The sequence below is a fragment of the Morchella importuna genome (assembly GCF_003444635.1).
Source record: "Morchella importuna strain M04M26 chromosome Unknown Morimp01GS014, whole genome shotgun sequence".
NCBI classification, from domain to species: domain Eukaryota; kingdom Fungi; phylum Ascomycota; class Pezizomycetes; order Pezizales; family Morchellaceae; genus Morchella; species Morchella importuna.
In genome coordinates, this window is record NW_025763411.1 from 126,817 (window position 1) to 142,465 (window position 15,649).

General features: G+C 47.8%; 3 protein-coding genes across 3 annotated transcripts; all 3 read right to left on the minus strand.

Moving 5' to 3' along the window:
* Positions 1-7,028: 7,028 nt before the first annotated feature.
* LAJ45_05210 (uncharacterized protein) lies at positions 7,029-8,192 on the minus strand (the record flags this gene model as incomplete). The annotated part of the gene is made up of 1 exon (XM_046114782.1): positions 7,029-8,192. The coding sequence occupies one exon, from the start codon at positions 8,190-8,192 to the stop codon at positions 7,029-7,031; it is 1,164 nt and encodes a 387-aa protein (XP_045971819.1).
* Positions 8,193-8,206: 14 nt separating this feature from the next.
* On the minus strand, positions 8,207-9,218 carry LAJ45_05211 (uncharacterized protein; the record flags this gene model as incomplete). Its single annotated transcript, XM_046114783.1, has 7 exons — positions 8,207-8,358; positions 8,429-8,567; positions 8,618-8,660; positions 8,823-8,893; positions 8,961-9,026; positions 9,083-9,111; positions 9,179-9,218. The coding sequence occupies 7 exons, from the start codon at positions 9,216-9,218 to the stop codon at positions 8,207-8,209; spliced, it is 540 nt and encodes a 179-aa protein (XP_045971820.1).
* A 3,193-nt stretch (positions 9,219-12,411) lies between these two features.
* LAJ45_05212 (uncharacterized protein) lies at positions 12,412-14,867 on the minus strand (the record flags this gene model as incomplete). Its single annotated transcript, XM_046114784.1, has 2 exons — positions 12,412-13,363; positions 13,417-14,867. The coding sequence occupies 2 exons, from the start codon at positions 14,865-14,867 to the stop codon at positions 12,412-12,414; spliced, it is 2,403 nt and encodes an 800-aa protein (XP_045971821.1).
* Positions 14,868-15,649: the final 782 nt, after the last annotated feature.

Consider the following 15,649-nt stretch of genomic DNA (forward strand, 5'->3'; position numbering starts at 1 on the left):
CATCGTTAATCCCTTCAAACGCGCAGCACAGAAAAATAGTCTGGAATTTTGCCAAATCAGACACACAAGGCTGTAGATCAAACCCCAGTACATGGCGGGAGATTGACACCCTGGCCCTTGCCTTTTTGCCTGCCTACCTGCCTACATCCTTCTTTCTTCCACTGCTCTCCCTCTCCTTGGTTCCCTTCATGCTCAACGCACATTGGAGAAAGGCGAGAAAAAAGATGACTTGTTCCAAATATCTCGACAGCATTTATTCGTCGCTTAAACAAGAATAAAGCAAAAGATCCTTTCCGGTTTATCCGAGTGGTAATGTATGTACCCAGAGCGCGTAAAACTGGGTTCTTGGAGTCAAGCAAGTAGGCAGGAAAGAAGGGAAAGAAAAAAAGATCCTCCATACTGGCGGAGCGCCAGAGGGTCATCATGAAAAATTTCCCATGGTTGACCTGTCAAAATACCCAAACCAAACACTTTTCATGCACATCGAGCGATAGTGAATGTACCCATCCATGCCTCCGGGGCCCGCACCGCAAAGCGACCGAATCAACTGAGAATATCGCTGCAAAAAGTGAAGTTTTTCATGCTTCGCTTGTTGTGCTTGCTGCTGAGATTTTCCTTCAGCCCACTATTCTGAGACACTTCGATCAAGCAATTGAATAGAAGCCTTTCTCTGGCAATGAATGTATATATCCCTGCACCATCATCGATCTCAGGCCCTCGCGGAACCGGGAAAGAAGGAACGTATGAGAGCGCGGTACATTGGTACTTTCCCTTTCCATCCTCTCTCTATTACAGGTCTCTCCTTGTTATTATTGTTGTGTCGCTCCCTGATTGAAACGAAACGTCAAGGTGAAGGATGATTTGCTTCTCACCCCTTGGCACTGGTACTTGAGGGCCGCCCATTGATCGAGAAGCTGATTCGTCGCCTTGGACAGGGGGGAAAGAACAAAAAAGAAAGGATGACTTGCATGACGCAAAGTCCGCAGATGGATGGTGGAGAGAGAGAGAGAAGAAGGGAAGGAGACAGCAGGGGGAGAATGTTTACAGGAACACCCCTGTCGGCTTTGTTCCGCTCCCGTGTCCTGTTCCTGTCCAGACTTGCCTACGCTCAGACATAGGTACAGGGCAAGTCAGCTTTGAGCCTCTTTCATGTATTTTTTCTTTATTTTATTCCTTTTTTTTTAAATTATATTTCGTTTTTCTTCCCTCTCTCGGACATAAAAGGTACAAACAGTAAAACGAGCCGGAGACAGATCGCAGCCTTGTGGAGTTAAGATGCCGCCGGTGGCATTTCAATTGAGTGCGGGCATAGCAGGCGAGCCCTCCTTGCAGCATATTGGAGCCTCCTTCTTCTCCTTCTTGGCCCGTTCCTGATTTCCCTGAGGCTCCGGTGCTAATGGGGCAGTGTTCCTGGTTTTACCCCCCCAATCCCACGGGGTATGAAGCATTCCTTCTCCAGGTTTCGTCTTCCGGCTCCGTAAATAACACGAATCTTACCAGAGCTAAGAGCTAGAGAAAAGAAAATAAACCTCCGTCATCATCCGTTCCAATTCTCCTAAGCGCGTTAACCCGCACATTGGGAATTACTACGGAGGTTTGGTCTACTTTACTTAGTAACAGTCGTACGAGGTGAGAGACTCTCTCTCTCGTACGTACTGTAGATAGAGAGTACTCTACCCTAAGGTGTTCGTCCGAGGACCGTGAACAAAACAGCCCATGGGAACACAAGGAAAAGCGGTTGGCCGTGGAACCTTGGTAGGCAGAGGACGAAGAGGAGCGCTTACTGTATGTAGCCACCCATCAACAACGACAATCCTATCTAGCTAGCTAGCCCAGCTACATTACCTACTCTTCTCTCCAACGGGACCTGCAAACGAACGGGCAAAAAAGGGCCTCAACTCCAATTCCATCCTGTGCAATTTACAAGATTTATTGCGCAATGACACTTCATCAATCACGATTATCAACTCGGGGAAGGGAATTTCGAATCAAGAATGGCGTACGTTTGGCCCTGAGTGAGTGGATTTTGATGGATGGATGGTTGGTTGGATGGACAGGCATGGAAACATCCAGGGGACAAGCCATACGCAAACGTAACCACCAATCCACCATCCACCATCCCATGAGGTGGAATTATGCTCTCACCATAACAGCTCTTGGCGATAGCGCCTCCGAAGGGTGGGAGGGCGCGATCTTGGTTCCGACACCACATACATGCGCAGGCTAGCCCAATTGGCGTTATAATAAACAATCCTTAGAAGGGTAGTCCCCCGTTGACTCATCCATGGGATCACCGATTCGCACTCTTCCTTCTCGGAGACTCTAAACCCTATCTTCACTTAGACTTAGCAGTCACTGGGGTGATGGGATCGAAATAACTTGACAACAACTTGTTCCTGGCCAGCCAGGTTCCACCTACGTGCGTGGTGATGGTTCTGGCCATGGTTAATCGATGATGCTTAATTCTAGTAGCCTTGGTGGTTGAGTTAACAGTCAGCAGGGGGCGCCTTTTTCGCACATGGAGTTAGAAAGTACCCTAGCCCTAGGTATCTCCTTCCTCCTGGAACGTTCACCCTACACGGCCACCCAGTTTAGTAGAAAAAATTGTTTTCTTCTTTCACTTCGGCGCCGGGAACATCTTTTTCCATTTTTCTTACCACCACCACAGCTACGATCAGCCCCACGTGCTCGAGCTCGAGGGCCCTTCATAAAGAAAAAAACAAAAAAAACACAGGGGGAGATCAATTCCTCAAAGCGGGCAATCTCTGGACGGACAACGTGCTTTTTTTTTTACATAATAATAATAGGATACAGGAAAATGCGCTCTGCGGGTGTAGCTAGGAATTGATTGAATAGGAGGGGAGGACAGGAACGCACGTTTTATGTTTCGATAAAACAGGTGTCATGGCATGAGCGAGCATGATGAGGCTTTACATATACCTACATATGTACAGTAAAGGTAAGGCTGTGGGATATTGTTCTCTTTCTTTTCTTTTTGGCTGCTGTGCTGCCTACGTATCAGGAAGGAAGGAAGGAATGGAAGGAGAGGGCGGTAAGTTAACTTATTTTTCGGTTTTTGTTTTTCGGGCGTTTTTTTGTTTTTTTGCTATGCTCTGCGGCCATGGAGCTGGCTAGTTATGAAAACGGTACGAGCCCCATTCATAAAAATGCAGTTTAGAGGGTTTAATATAATGATGCGTACACGCATAACAAGGAATTGCTATTAAGAAAGCCGCCCAGGCCATGATCAGGCAATTGCCTAGCAAAACCAAGCCAAAACCAGGCAAATTATATTAGATTTCCATTAGCTAAGAATGTAGGTACAAGGCTAGCTACTTACCACGAAGGCGTGCCCCAAGATGCACGTGTATATATCTTAGCTCCTGATCATCAACTGAGGACCTTGATGGTCAATCTGGAAGGCAAGAAAGCAAGCTAAAGCAAGGCTCCCGGCACTAAAGTCAAAACAATCGGCATGATAGCAAAATTAAGCAGCAGCTATTAATCAACTCATCACAGGCAACATGCGTACTCGCAATGCAACTGGTTTCTTGTGCACGGCCCATCTATACTTGTAGCTAGCTATAAGCTGGTTATCTAGATATTGGATGTCATTATATGGCGAGGGAGAACAGGATACTGCTGCCGCTGGGAGCAGAGCAGCAGCAGCAGCAGTAGAAGGATCTAGATAGATTTGATAGGTCGTACAATTAATTAGGATCTAGACGCCGTTGTCTATATGACGATGGAATTAATGTTGGGACCTTTTTTTTATTTATATATTCTTGTTTTTATTATTTTGGGGGAGGTGTCCACCACATTAATAGTATTGGGATATAATTAACTATATAACTGGCTACTTATGCACCCCATACCGCACCCTAAACCACATTTTCTCTTCAATTCGTTCCCAATCCCAAAACCACAGAACAAAAAACAGCCCCACAAAATGGCACCCGTACCCGGGTTTTCCAAAAAAAATTTATGTATATGTATGCACATTATACTTCCTCGGCCTTAAGCTTGCCAATTAGAAAAAAGATTCCAATACCGCCCGCGGCCGCCCCTTCTGCATGCAAAATGACCACAGCTCGACTCCCTCTCTTCCCACCCAGCTACCGGGAATTAAAGTGACGTCTCTACCATCCATCCCTCCATTTCCTCATAATGCTACGCCATTACCGTATTGATTTTTTCTTTCTTTTCGGTTCTTTTTTTTTTTTTCTAGAGAAAGAAAAAACAAAAGAAAAGGAAAAACTTTGTTTTGCAGGTACCCCATATTACTGTGTAAGTAGGTGTAGGTGTAGGTGTAGGGTAGGGTAGGGTAGGGGGTAGGGTAAGGTGCATATGTTTTTTATGCACTACCGGCACGGCAGAGTGTAGATTACGGAACGGAGACCTTCATTTATTTTTATTTTTCACTCAGAGTTTTTCCCTCCTCCACCCCGGATATGTAATGTGTATGCATGGACCTTTTACTTTTTACCTTTGCCTTTTTTTCACTTTTACTTGCCGGGCCGAGCACTAGAGTAGAAGTCGGTATGTATATAGATACGATGCATCACGTAGTACCTACGTATGTACTCTGCTTTACTTGACCTCCGCGTGGGGAAGGAGGAAGGAGCCGAGGTCGGGGATGGGCCGGAGGCGGGAGGCGGGAGGGTGGGTTGATGATAGTGATGGTAGTGGTGGTGGTGGTGGTGGTGGTGGTGGTTAGTCAGTGGTATCAATGATCGGAATGACTACTTATGTAGTTGGCATGTACCACGCACCTACAAATTGTAGGCACAGTACCTACATTGACAGAATTAGATTCAAAGGCACAAAGAAAAGAAAAAAATACAGAATCTCGTACCTAGAGTACTCACCCTCCTAACTAACTCAGGCAATCCACTCTACTCTATCCCACAAGTCGCGCGCCAGGTACCAGCCAGGCCAGCCTCCCACCACCACCCCACTCAAGACATAACCGAGTGACCTCTCATGCCTCACCCACTCCCATTAATTCATGATCACCACACCTCCTCCCCTCCCCACTCGCCGGCCCAACCCCACACTCCACCACTTCCCCCCCCCCCCCCCCAACCTCGGACCCTACACCACACCACAGCACACCTCCCCCCTCCCGCCCGTCGGGAAATCTCCTCCCACCCCCCCCAAAACAAAACAAAAAACCCCCCCCAAAAAAAAACAGTACCCAATCCCCATTGGCCGCACCGTACGGCAGATGGTGTAAGCTACGCGGCCGGGTTTCGAAGTAAACCGCTCGTCGTCGTCAAAGGAAAAAAAAAAGAGTTTTTTTCTTCTTTCCCTGTGCGACAGTGAGTAAGGTAAGGTAAGCTAGATAACCCAAACCCTTTCCTTTCCAGCCCCGGGGGTTTGGGTGTGGTGTGGAGTGGTGTGGTGTGGAGATAGGTGGAATAGGGTTGTGGTTGGGGGGGGAGGTCAGAGAATTTCGAAAGAAAAAAAAAAAAAGTAAAAAGTCGCCAGATACTCGAGATAGATAGAGTAGATAGGGTAGATAGGTTCCGTTCAAGTTTACTCATCCATCCAACCCTCCCTCCCTCCCTCGGAGCTCCCCCTCTCCTCCAACCCAAATCACCGTCGCACTGCATTTGGGGTTTTTGGGGGGGTGCTGTTTTGTCTGGCGGGCGCGGCGCGGCGGGGGAGAGGGGGGGAAACAAATAGCAGGAGCAGGAGCAGGAGCAGGAGCAGGGCCCAGTTTCGAATCTGCAGGTTCGTTTTTGTTTTGTTTCGTCTCGTCTCGTTCGTTGGCCCGTGGGTGGGCGCCTCTTTTTTATTATTATTTGGTTCAGAGGGCAGAGAGGGCGGGGGAACAGGACATTTCGAAAAACCGAAGAAAAAAGATGGCCGGTCGGTATTACAACTGTACGTATCGGAATTTAGCTGGTATGTAGAGAGGCAGGCAGAGAGGCAGGCAGGCAAGCAGGCAAGCAGTCAAGAAAAGAAAAGAGTCACGCAGTGTGGAGGAAGGAGTGCCTATGCCTATGCTAGATTATGCACGACACAGTCTACACTCCTCCTCTCATCTACAGTACAATACACTACACTACACTACATACTCCATCACGCGGGGCGGAGTGGGCTGGATGGCTGGATGGCTGGCTGGATGGATGGAGCTCCTCTCCTCTGGTGTCGAAGAGTAGAGAGCGGTAAGTATCGTATCGGAGGTGCGCCCCGCCCGTCCTGTACTCTACTCTAGCTACGGGGAAAAAAGAAAGAGTACGTCGGTTTGTTTTTGTTTGTTTATCCGTGAAGAAGGACGTTAGCTAGAGTATGTAGTTTAGTTTAGTTTATTTCATGTCGGTATCTCTCCCTCCCCCTCCCGCCAGCTGGTATGTGAATTTCCCCCTCATGAATTTTAATTGCCGGCTTGAGGTGTTTTGGTTGAAACCGAGGCTTCATGGCTGTGTTTGATTGGCGGGCTGGGTAGCTTTGTTTTTGTTTTCTTGTGTGATGATGAGCTAGCTAGACAGCTAGACAGATACATAACTTCGTCAACGAAAACAATAACAAAAAAACAACAACAACGGATAGGGCGTGAGAAACAAGTCCAATCAGTCAAGCCGGCGGTGAGAAAATGGTCGGGTTGCTGTTGTGTGTTGTCGGGATATTTCTCTACATGTATGTATGTACTATGCAGTCATGAAACGTCACTCGGACGCCACAAAGCTTGGTGATGACGAGACGACTAGGAAGAAGAGGAAGGAGAAGAAGGAGAGAAGCGAGGAGAGAAGCGAGAGAAGAGGGAGAAGAGAGACGGACAGACTCTCTCCCCTTCGCGTGCACACACGGCCAATGACTGCGCGCGAGTGCCGTTTCACTGCTAAGCTTTCTGCACGATAAGCGTTGTTGCGGCCCGCACTCACTGATATCATTGATATGCAAAAAAGCCAATGATCATTTTTTCAAACTACCCATACAACAACTATTTTCACTCAACCACTTCCACACACACACAAAAAAAACATACTCAACACCACAGCATTCACACACCCCTCCCCCGCCTACAAAGAAAACATCAAAGTCCCATACCCCAGCTGATCATACCCGCCACTGTTCGGGCCATAGTTCCCTCCGCCACCCTCAGACCCGCTCCCATTCGTCCTGACGAGCGCCGCATACTGCGTCGTCCACGGCGCGGCCAGCCCCTTCTTCTTCGCATACTGATTGTACAGCAGCTCCCAGATGGGCCTGATGTCGCCCCTGCTCGCGGGCGCAATCACCGTCTGCGTCACGTCGCTGTTGGTATAGGTCGTGTACGGCACGTCGTTGCCCAGGTTGTACTTTGCCGCGTACTCGGCGCCCTTGAGGATGCGGTTGTCCAGGTACCCAAACAGGTCCAAGCCCTGGCTGCCCGCCATCTTTGCAATCGTCCCCAGCATCCCCACCACGAGCATTGTATGGCCCTGGTCGCGCCCGCTCTCTTGCAGCTGCGCAAGCCCGGCATCGGCGCCCGTGTACACCTTCCAGATGGCATTCTCGATCGCGCCGTTCCCGGCACCGTGGTAAAAGTACTCGATGGCTTCGTCGTAGATGGTCTGGTTGTCGGCGACCACGCCGATGGCGATCGCGCTCGCGATATTGCACAGGTCCCAGTTGGCCCAGTAGTGGTCGATGGCCGCGCCATTGTGGTTGAGCAGGAAGTTGCGGTTCATGGGGTAGAAGACGTCCAGCAGGACCTCCTTCGCCGCCGCGAACCCCGTCCAGGCGCTGTACCCGCGCAGAATCTCGACCGCGTTCGCAAACTGGAACCCGTACAGGCCCGCCGCCAGGAACTTGTCGGAGCTGCCCGAGATCTCGGTGAGCGTGGAGGACCAGGCGTCGATGACGGCGGCGGCGGCGGCGGCGTAGGTGGTGTCACCGCTGATCTTCCAGCGCAGTGCGAGCGCATAGGCGGCGGCCATGTCGTTGAAGAGGAGGGAGTAGTTCTCGGTGCCGAGGCTGCTGGCCCCGCGGTAGACGGTGGCTACGGGCCGGGCCGTGTAGGTGGAGGCCGAGTGGGAATTGGCCGTCAGTTTAGCAAAGCCCGTGGTCCATGGTTGGGCGCCGGAGGCGACTTTGCTAGCGACAAATGTGAACTCGGAGGCGGTGTGGAGGAGGCCTGGGTGGGTGAAGGCGGCGAGGGAGAAGGGAACGAGGAGGATGAGGGAGGTGGCGGAGACCCTCATTTTGGATTGGTGCTTTAGGGAGCGTGGATTGAGAAGCTGAGGGGCCAATGAGCTTGAGAAGCTTGAGAACCTGAGGAGCTGATGAGCTTGATGAGCTTGATGAGCTTGATGAGCTTGATGAGCTTGAGAAGCTTGAGGATAGCTATTTTGGGGCCAACAGCGAGCTCTATATACGAATCAGAACTCAGGAGTCAATCCTCAGTACTCTACAGAAAACGTCGAGATATCAAACATACCATAGCATCCCCAATTGCCCCTCCAATCCACCAAAGCTCCTCCAGCAGTATTCTCCACAACTCCGTAGCTCCCGGGAACAGTCCGTGCGATCCTCCGCCGCCGTCTGGAGTATACAAGATTTCCAGGACCGGCGCCGGACTGTAGTACACATTTTATATTATTTTGGACAACCCTCTCTTTCTGCTGACGTTGGGGATGGGGATACTTGCCCCAGAAACCCGGTCACCACTACTATAGTAACGATCGGACTTTTAGGAGTATACAAAAAGCTCCCAAAAGAGGACTTATGAAACATTATTCTTTTATCTAAGGAGTACCGCATTAGGTTGGGGTTGTGCCTGTACGGGCCGGGGTCCGTTGGGAACGGGTTTTTATTCGCCGAGTTTTGGATACTGATGGTAGCTGAGAGGCTTGATCAGGTCATTTATTAGGAACGCCCAGTATTGGTTAGTAGGCCAATTATTCTAATGCTTTGTTAGAATTATATAAAAAATTATATAAAACATAGTAACAACTATATCGAACCAATACCTGAAACATAGCTATTGTTACTAGCAGGATAGCACGGCCAATAGGTCTTATAATACGGTGAGGTTCCTATAATAGGGAGCAACAGTATGTAGATATAGCTACCTGTGTAGGTGTAATAATACTATGAAGTCATCACTAAAGACTAGGGGACCTGTAACCACAGTCAATCATAATTTCAACCTATATAGTAATCGGTTAAGTAATATTTCTAAACTTACGCGGCGAGCTATATAACACCCATATCAAACCTATGTTCATCCAAAAACTCAGCTGCGGTATTCCCCCGCACTTTCTCCGTACTTTTAACCTCCCCAGTTTTTTCACCCCCTCCTCCGCACTCTTCCCTGCATCAAGAGCCTGCGCGGCCGAGTTCCGATTTCTGGTACCACTATGGGGTTTGTAAGGTCTTAAGGGGTGTAATGTACTAATCGGGCTATGATCGACCGTTTATATTGGCTAAACGCTTACGGTACTAATGACCTCTGAGCAGTCAATTGGAGCTTCCACTATTTTCTGCAACTAGTACTTAATACCACGGGCCTTCCTGCGGAACCGGGGGGGGGGGGGGGAGAGAGACCAAATTCCCCAATTTATCGAGGTGAATTATTATTATTATTTAAATTTTTCCCATCAAGTCGCGGTTTTGGTGGATAAATCAAGTTTGCAGTCAAACCGCATTATTTTGATCATCCGTATCAACGAGCAGTATGTGCCCCCTAAATGCATTCCACGTAGTGTCGTTCTCCAGATTTCCCCACCGGGACGGCACGAGACTAGATTCCGTGTGCTCAGATGCATTTACCATCAGAACAGGCATTGAAACTACTGTTCTTGGCAGGGTTACTAGCAGAAACTACCGTGTTGCAGCATAGCACGAAATCGAGGTTTTATGCAGTGCTGCGCTGTTCATCTATGGGGATTGCCTTCAATTTCTAGAAACGTCAAGTAGAAACGGGCATATGTACCTTATTTTTCGGCCATGGGGGAAGGGACTCAAGGGAGGTTCCGGTTTCCCCATATATGTATCAGGGTGTCTTGTACTAGCTAAGCCATCCGAGCCCACGGAAAGATGAAGCTTGGCCCCTTGATACGGAAGTTCCACTCCAGGGCAACCAAGGGTTGATAAATGCCAATTTTCGGGAAATCGTTAAATCTAGGTGGCCCGGGCCGAGCATTTTCTTCTCGGTATCTTCCGAACAGGCCCCCCTTCACCCCCCTAACCCTAGAGAAACGGCAAACAACACATCAATGTGATTCCTCTGCGTATGCGGGAGTGTCCCTTGCTGTTTGGTGTTTTATTATCCCTAAGGGTCAACATACCCTCTTACGCTTCTTCCTTCCTTGATTATCAGATCATCTGCATAATCACCTCAGGTCTTCAACTTTACGAATAGGTAATAGAGGGTATGTCCTTCAAAAGAGTGAAGTACGTCACATGATATCGTACGCCAGTAGGACGCATCAACGGCCTAATGAAATCAGATATCTCTGCCTTTATCAAGATGTTTTGTGCTAATATAGCGCAGCCCTACCAGTGTGACCGGCCGGCCATACCTACCCAATGTTCCTCCGCATCGGGGCCGGCGAACAAATGTCGGTATCTCGCCACCGCTGTAGATCAGTATTATGCCAATTGTGATTGGTATTAATAAGAGTTATATAAGGAGATAGTATAAGTCGTTGTTAGCTTCGGTGCTTTCCCTCATGATAATCGTTGTTTTAGATTATCGGTTCGTCATTGGTAAATTTAGGGTCTTTCCTAGATCTCCTTGTTCCCTGGTATATCAGGTTCTCTGAGATAATTGTAGCAATATCCCTTTTTAACATGTTTGTTTAATATCGGAGGGTACTAGTCGCGCCAAATATAATCTTTTGTTGTCGATCCTAGCTTTGGGTCACCGCAAATCACCTATCAAACCACAGGAGAACTTACAAAATACAATAATTAAATCTAACGAGACTCTCCCGGTGCTAAATTTACCTGTATAACGTAGCAACCTCCGTGTAAGCTCCGAACAAGCGGGAAGCACGGAGCCCGAAACATCCACTTGCAAGAAGAGGGTATACAGGCTCTATCTGGATGATATCAAAAGGCTTCGCAAGACCCTATACGCTACCAAAGAGAACCGGACGGGAGAGTTACTTAACAATACCAATGCTACGGGGCAACAGCTCCTCTGCTCTGCAGGGTGGTAATACCTGTCGTTCGCCTATTGTATCCGGTTTATTCGCCGGCGACGTCCATGTACCGCTTTAGAAGGCCCATATGATTTCTAAAAACACTGAAACCTTATGTATCCATACAGATGCTCCAAGGTATAGAGACATTAGATTCCATACACCTAATTGTATTTGGTAGATAAGATGAAAATCGCGATCCATCGAGCAGCCCTTTCGGAACTTGTTTTGTTAGCTTGCTTCTAAGACAAACACACTTCTCTATCTTCACTTATTGGGATTCTTACTCTCTAATACGCGTTTGGATCTGAAGAACTGGTTGGGCTGTGTATGCGGTGGGTGAAATTGGGTTTGGGCCGAATCCTTATAGCACGCTGTGTTCTTACAACCGACGAAAGGTTTTTTTTTTTTTTTTTTTTGTTTGGTTCATTAACCGACGAAAGGTTCCTGCGGGGGTAACTCCGCTATATTGTTGAGGGAAGGAATATTGCAAAAGATAATGTATCTTTAAAACCCGAGAAACTCACCAACCTCGCATGACATGTGTCTTCACTACTGCCGATATATACCTGTATGCTGTGCACATACTAGTAACTACATATGTGTACGTGTCCTTTCTGCGAGTGGGTTATAAACTTCCTCAAAAGCTTAAATTTTCGGACGTAAATTTAGAAGCTCCTCGTGCTACAGTTACTTGCGTAGGACTGAAGTGTTCTGTGGAGGAAGCATTCCCATCAGCGCCTACATGAATTATCAATCAATCAGCACCGATAAGCACCGAGTGATAATTCATGAATCTAATTCATCTATCACACACCAAACATGTTTTGGGGAAAAAAAAGTTAATGGAGTCATAAAGATTCTTGGATAAGTAAAGACTGAAGAACGGTAGTGGATATATGGTACATCGTAAACTACAACATTTTACACATCGGTAATTTTGCTCGTAGGGTTAGATTTAGCTTTTTATAGTATAATAGATGGTAGCTCATCTTTGGAATAAAAACAAATTTTTTTTTTTTTTGCATTCCTATGAGATTTCTGTAGTTGACTGTAAGATGGGTGAAAAAGGTTGAATTAACCGGAAATTTCTACTTACGTATCGTAATACATAAATAAGCTTAGCACACATATACTTGTAGTGTAATGCCGTAATAAGAAGAAAGAAAAAAAATCAAACCAACTAACGCCATCGCTCGACATAAGAAAAAATATGTAGTAATTATAATCCCAATGCACCCACCCATTCTACACACCCTGTATCCAGGTGCTTCTAACGCGGTGGCACAGCGGGTTGGGCACCAAGTACCCATCCAAGTCCACTTGCAAGTCCATGTGTAACCATGCCGGAAACCATATCTCTCTTCCTGATCCTCTCCTCTGTCGCCACAGACCCCTCACTTCCATGCTCACTACCAGTACCGTCCATTCCTCGCCCAGCAGCAAGTGGAAATGTTGACCCTCTGAGTGCCTGTGCGGCCTCTCTCGCGACGGCAAATAGCCCCATAGGAGCCTCGTCTTCTTTTCTTCTGCCTGGACCGGCTCTTGCATCGCCGGTCTTCCAGAGTGCAGCATGACGCTCTTCCTCCTCTTCCTCTTCCTTGAGACCGGCCTGCATTTCTTCCTCACAGCGTCGCCAGGCGGCTAGGACTTCTGCCAGTGCGGGCGGAGGGCATACCCGAAGAGCTTGGCCAAGAAGTTCCATCCGCATTTCGACTGTTCGCAATGCTTTGCCGCCATGTGCAGATGTTTCGCCTATAAGGGCAGCATATGGGGAACGGTACCGTCCTGCCTGGAAGCAAGTACGCCAGATTACGTCCTTAACCTCTTCGGTGTCTTCATCATCTGTGGCCATAGAGACAAGTCGGTTCATGCTGAATGAGTATGCAGTATCAAAATCGGATTCTGAAAGCGCTGCGTCTATGCACATCCCGAGGACTCTGGCGTTGGTTTTTCTACCCCCGTCATAGCCAGTGGTACCAAAGCAGAGGTCCTTGGCGATGTTGGTTAGATTGTCGGCTTGTGTATAGGACTTTGGGTTGGAATCAAGAAGACGGGCAAGGAGAGACAATGGGTCTGCATGAATCCTGACATGAACTGGGCGGAGTAGGACGCCAGGAGTGATTGTTAGAGAGTAGTGAGAAAGTGCGTGGGTGGCATTGACCAGACGGAAAGCACGTTCGAGAGCCGTAGAATTCGAGTATTGAGGATAGAGTATCTGGAGACTGGAAATGATATTAGAACAAATTTCTGAAAATGAAGGGGGGGAAAGACTAACATATTTAACGCATTCTTGACTCCACCCCTAGTCTTGTTTCCATTACTCGCATTGTCGTAAAACTCTTGAAAGGCATCTAATACGCTTCTCTCGACCTCTTCCTTTCCCAACCCTCCGTCGCGTCCGGTAACATAGATTTCCTTTACCAACGGAAACTTTGTAGCTGCTAACATTCCCGAGAGTAGCACTTTCTCAACTTCCTCTACAGATAATTTCTCCAAGACTCCCGACTCGGATCGCATCCACCTTAGACCATTTCTTAGCTTCTTCCACTCTTCATTAGATCTCTTGGCCCAATTCGGCCCGTTCCTCACGTATCGTGTAAGTACTCCTTTCTGGTCGTCGTGTGAACCCTCAAACTTTACTTTTGCCGCTGCCGCCAGCGGAATAGCCAAGATCCCGGCGGAGGTAATCAAGAGATCAAGTATCTTGAGCGATTCTGTATTCGGCGCAGTGAGCGGATTCTCTTTATCTAACAAGCCGCCTAGTTTGGTTGGCGCCTTGTATATATTCCTGGCACCTACACCAGCATCTACAAAGCCCCGCACCCTTTTCTCAACGACCCGCATTCCATCCAACGCCCAACTCTCCGTCTCGCCACAAATATAACATCCCGTTAAGGCGAGTCTTGCGTACTGTTCCCGCAAAGCTTGGTTTTCGGGCCCATCCCATCTAGCGATAACCTCAACAAACCCGGCCCAATCCCCCGATTCAACCTTTTGCTCCAACCATTTCCATATCACGCCCCAACCATTTCCATAGCTCCCTCTATAATTCAAGTATGGGACCACAAGCTGCTTCAAATCCTGTACGACATTTCCTCCCCTTCCGCAGCGGTTCAACAGTTTTTTCGTGGCCGCATCCACTTCCATTGTCTCAAAAACTGCCGTACCCCCAATATCCTCTTCGTTTTCCTGGGCATATTCGTAGACAAGTTTTGATAAGACCTCTACGGAACCATCTAGGTAATCTCTAATCTTCGGTAAATCGTCCCGGAAGGGAGTTAAAAGCTCCCTGATGATCGAGAGTGCGCCGGTTTCTGAATCGATATTGCGCGATCGCTGTAGCAAGTAGGAAGTTACCAGCCCCTTCCTATCTTCATCATTCCCCACCGGGAGAGTTGGAAGCTTTTCTATTTTCTTTTGCGCACTTTTATCGGATATTTTAGTGATTGGCAATGATGATTCCATATCTTCCGCCGTTCTCTCATCTTCCAGTACCGTAATGTCTTCATTTGATAGAACTGTTCTGATAAGCGGGATGTACAGAGTCGGTTGAGTAGTCTCTGGGAGACATAATAGCACACGCAGAAGCGTATGGCCGCGAAGTGTCGAAGAATGCAACAAGCATACCGACCGTAGAGACTTTAAATCTCCGGAGGCTGCGAAATGGGCAGCAAGAATAGTAGCATTTGCAGGAGATAACTCGGCGACCCGAGTAGATGTCGCCATGGTTATTGAATGCTGATAATACTTGATGGGTTTTCGATGGGGAGTGGTAAGTGCGTTGAAGTGGGATAGAAGCTATGCAAAGAATGATGCTGGGGTTGGTTGCAGCTGTTGGATCTACGTAGTTGAACGTGGCCAAAAGAATGCCTGATTAATTCTTGGCACGCATGGAACTAGGAAGAATACGTGTATCATAACTACGTGCACATACGCCATCTTCTATATGCACTCTGGTGCTCTATCAAGACACAAATATGAAGTACCTACGTAGAAGCGATAATCGCAGAGTAGAAATTTGAGTGGAAATATTATAAGTATTCGAGAAATGGCAAATACGGAGCACACATGTATTGTGGCACACACATGTTTAAAGGATTTTGATGCTAAGGCAACTCGAACCAGCTGCCTATAGTAGGGTGTAAATACAGTATCTAAGTGAGCAGCTAAAGAACATTAGATATTAGTTAAGACCAATGACCATGTTTCATGATCTCAAACTACCCAAGTGTAACCATCGAGCGCAGAGGTCAAGTTTGGGGCGGAAGTCCTATTAAGTTGGTGCTGAGGGCCGAGGGATATGTCCCCATTGAATCTTCATAGGCACATGAGGGTACTCTCTTTGGTGCGTCATGAGAAATCACTCACTACCATGTCTATCGCGGGAAATTTTGAAGAAAATTAACTAAAGATATAATTCAAGAACTCTGTACCGGCCACTGTTCTCTCTTGCAAGGAAAATCCCAGTCCCCTAATGCAAATGATCGACGCCCGGCCTTTCTAACTAT